Source organism: Solanum tuberosum, unplaced genomic scaffold (assembly GCF_000226075.1).
Source record: "Solanum tuberosum cultivar DM 1-3 516 R44 unplaced genomic scaffold, SolTub_3.0 scf00035, whole genome shotgun sequence".
In the NCBI taxonomy this organism is placed as follows: Eukaryota; Viridiplantae; Streptophyta; class Magnoliopsida; order Solanales; family Solanaceae; genus Solanum; species Solanum tuberosum.
The window spans coordinates 1,451,188-1,455,190 of record NW_006238963.1 but is presented as its reverse complement, the minus strand read 5'-3'; the positions used below and the strand labels follow the sequence as shown (position 1 = coordinate 1,455,190).

Sequence of the window (4,003 nt, the reverse complement as noted above, 5' to 3'; positions counted from 1 at the left end):
AGATGAGGGAGAAAATTGAGAGTGGCGAGTGAGATTCAGGGGAGAGATGCGAGAATATATTGTGTTTGCTACGAATTGAAATTAAATGAAACAATAATATCATATATATTTTGAATTAATAATTTATTATAATGCACAATTTTTCCTGATTTTTATACACACTACCAAATGACCCGTAAGAATGTAGAGAGAAGGAAGGGGCGAATATTGAATACGAGTACTCTAGAGGTGCCTGCCGACAAAAGTTTGTAATTTGTGTTTTATTTGCAAAAAAATAACATAAACCTTAATTCACACTAGAGAGTAGAGAGAGCTCACCTTCCCCAATTTCAAATTTTGTCAATCCATAAAATCGCCCGCCCAACTCACATCCACAATCAGATCCTCCTCCATCGACTAATTTCCAATTTCTTTTGCCCTTTTACTTCTCTCTTTGGTTCTGGTGCAGGTTTAAGGTCTCTAAACAATACCTTACCTAGGGAAACTAATCTTCAATTCCTATTTTTTGATGGCAAACTCCGATTCTACTCTACCTGTTCCTGCTTCTGCTGCTTCTCCGCTCTCTGCAGTACATTCTTCAACTCTCTCTAGTTCATATGTGAAATGGTTTTTTCTTGTTTTCTCAGTTTTCTGTTTATCTAACAGCAAACTTATTGGATTGATTTTTTCTAGTTTGAAATTCTGACTGGGTATTTTCTGATTTGCTTTACCTTTTATAGTTTGATATGCGAAATGGGTTGTTTATTTCTTGAGAATTTTTTGTTAAATTAGCGTCAAAATGTCGTCTTTTTTCATGAGGTTGCTTTGTTTGTTTGAAATCTGAACTTGGGTATTTTCTGATTTGCTGTCTGCTTTACCCTTTTATGATTTGATATGCAAAATGGGTTGTTTGTTTCTTGAGAAATTTTTATTGAATTAGCATCAAAATGCTGTCTTTTTTCATGGGGTTGCTTTGTTTGTTTGAAACCTGAACTGGGTATTTTCCTAATTGGTTTTTTTGTTGATCTGTATTTGGTAGAGGAAGGAGAATGTGGTGCCGGCTAGCTCCAAAATTAAGGTACATATTTTCTGTTCCATTTATGTAAAGGTTGGGATTTGGCTATTGATTTCTGTTAAACTTGGTAGCTGAGGATTTCGGTTATGTTTTACTGATAGGAACTGACTGAATCAAGGCAAGAGCTGCTCAATAGGATTCAGAGCTTGAAAACAGTAAGCTCATGTTACTAGCATCTCTAGAGTCTGTCTATTTTGTTTGTTGCTGTTGATGGTAGTTTACTATTTGGCTTCTTTGATGTCTAGGATCTTCAAAGCTGGAGATATAAGTTGGATGGCCAAGTAAAGGTCTATCGAGATGTAAGTACACCCTTCTTTCATTTCCATTAGCTGTTAATGGATTTAACTGACGTAGTGTGAAGTAAATCAACTTTACTGTGTACATATGATTCATATTTAATAGTTTTGACAAATCATGAGGTCCGACTTTGGAGTTGGTAGGCAGTGATAGTTGGTTTGTTGCTTGGTTTTCTCTAGTGTATGCAGAGGCGAATTTAGGATTTTCAGAATATAGGTGCACCACTAAAGTAAAAAAAGAGAAAACAATGCATAATTGATCTCTTGCCCTCTAGATAAATAACTCAACGTTCCACTTAGTGCACCAATTTGCCTTCTTGTTGCATAGGTGTCAACTAATAATATTATACCAATTTTAGAAATTACATAAAATACCTAGTTTAACAGAGACCACAGGATCACGGCCCCATTTTTAACATGTAAGTTCACTCCTGAGTGTATGTGAAGCTTTACTTCTATCTTCCTGGATTTAGAAAAGTTGCTACTTTGGTAAGTGCAGTAGAAGTATGGAGTTGCCGATGAGAATCTTTCATTTGACATTTTAAACAAATTCTGGTTGAAAAGGTTGTATTGGAATTTAAAAAACTGATGGATTTCAGTCGGCCTTCAAAATTTGTGTATTCTTGGAGAGCTGAAACACCTGATAGCTTTTTCCTGGAAATGTGAGATGATTGGATCAGCAGTTGCATTTAGAAATATCAATGTGAGACAAGAAATTTGTGAAAGGCAGGAAACACAGGCTAGGAGAAAGGTCAATATAACTGAAGAACAAAGATATAAGATACTCTTACTTGGACATTATTTTTCTTTGATTATTCATTTGAGACGTGTATGACCAATAAAAGAGAGGCAAAGCCCAAAAACAGCCCCGCCCCCCTGCTAGCAGCATTCAAGCGAGGCACAAAAATCTGCTTGGTAGATTGAAGAAGGCTCCTCTCAAACAACATTTGTTCTCAGTCTTTTTGGCTTTTATACCTGGAAGCCTTGTACTTCTTAATCTTATCCAGACACTTACAAGTTTCTGTTTTTTCTCCCTTCTACCAGGAACTGTCGGATCTCAAGAAATCACTGAATGTTGAAGTGGAGCAACTTAGATCTGTGAGCAATGCTCTAGTCAGTATATTTTCATGATCTTTTGAGATTCAATTGAGTATTTAATAAATCAATCATTTCTGAACCAGGAATTTCAAGAGTTAAAAACAACTCTTCAGCAACAGCAGGAAGATGTTACTAACAGCTTAAGAAACTTAGGGGTGAGTTATCTTATGCTTTTTACTCCCGTTGTTTCATTTTACCTGGCCCCTATACTAAAAATAGATGTTTCATTTTACTTGTCCATTTTAGCAAATCAAGAGAGTTTTATTTACTTTCTTCCCATTCTAGCCTTGGTATTAAATAACTAGATAAAGTAGTAGACAAATTTAGAGCTTCAAAGCATCATTAATAAGGTTAGTTTAATAACATACAACTGTATTTTAAAGTTTTCATAAAGGGGTTTGTCAGGTCAACAAGAGTCACGGAGGGAGTAACTCTTTGAATTATGGATTCCACCGAGTCCCATCCTGAATTCCTGATAACATTAACATTATACTTCTTCGTTCCATTTTATGTCAGTGACCATCCATTGATTTTAACATATTAATTTGACTTATGTGTAATACTTGTAGAAGTGGTAGAGAAATATTTAAGTAATGGTTTAAAACTTTGGCTTCATAGAGAAAATGTTTCATCAAAGTTTAGAATATGAGCTTTATAATTTGTGAAAATTCTAGTTGTTAGTAAAAAGGTGTCAAGCATCTGCGATGACCTAAAATGCAATCAGTGTCATATAAAATTGGACGGACGGAGAGAGCAGTTGTTTTACTTTAAATTGCAAAAGAAATTCTGATTTTTGTTTGTGGAACTACCTACAGCTTCAGGATGCCTCAGAAGAAACAAAAGAGGCTGAAGATGTCAAGCCTGATAACAATGAAGATACTGCTCAGGATTTGCCAAAGGACAATGGTAAAGACACCGAGGAGTAGGCTGAGTTACGTGCATCCTTTCCCTAAACGTTCTCATCTTCTTCGATGAAATATGGTTGGGCATTGTGTGCTAGGTTAAGAAGTGTTCTCTTATTCTCATTTATGATGAGATGAAGTCTTTCATTGAATTAGCTAGGTTTGGTGAATGACTTCCTTTCCTCCCAGCTGTTAGTTCAAGGATATTAGTTGTACTGCTATTGACTTGCAATTTTCATGAGGGGTAATCTGATGGATCATTTAATTTATTGCACGAAAGTCACTAAACTACATATCTTGTAATTTAGAAGTCACTCAACTTTGGGTAGGTGCCATAGAAAGTCACTAAATAAGGGAAATATCAAACATAGACGTTTGAATGGGAACTTTGATAATTACTTCAGAATGCAAAATCTAAACTACATATTTACATGCTTGAGCTGTAAACACTCTCAAAATCTCTATGATTCTCTCCCAGTTTAATCGGTCTATAAATTATTAAAACTGAAGTAAATATCATATATATATATATATATATCAGTTTTGGTTCGATTGTTTAGTTATTAATCATACATGAAAATAAAATCAAAAAATAAGGTGGGGGAATAGAAAAACAAATTAGTTAGCAAACAGACACTTGCCAACATCAACTG

The 4,003-nt window shown here is 34.9% G+C and overlaps 1 protein-coding gene across 2 annotated transcripts; it reads left to right on the top strand.

Annotated features, from left to right (window-relative positions):
* The first annotated feature begins 264 nt into the window (after positions 1-264).
* Positions 265-3,624, top strand: LOC102579826 (CAP-Gly domain-containing linker protein 1). 2 transcript variants are annotated; one of them, XM_006342733.2, is made up of 7 exons: positions 265-568; positions 1,019-1,057; positions 1,156-1,209; positions 1,300-1,353; positions 2,395-2,448; positions 2,532-2,603; positions 3,264-3,624. In XM_006342733.2, the coding sequence occupies exons 1-7, from the start codon at positions 509-511 to the stop codon at positions 3,372-3,374; spliced, it is 444 nt and encodes a 147-aa protein (XP_006342795.1). In that variant the 5' UTR covers positions 265-508; the 3' UTR covers positions 3,375-3,624. The 2 variants fall into 2 exon arrangements, with proteins under 2 accessions (XP_006342795.1, XP_015162176.1); XM_015306690.1 differs by having other exon boundaries at positions 2,395-2,463.
* The last annotated feature ends 379 nt before the right edge of the window (positions 3,625-4,003 follow it).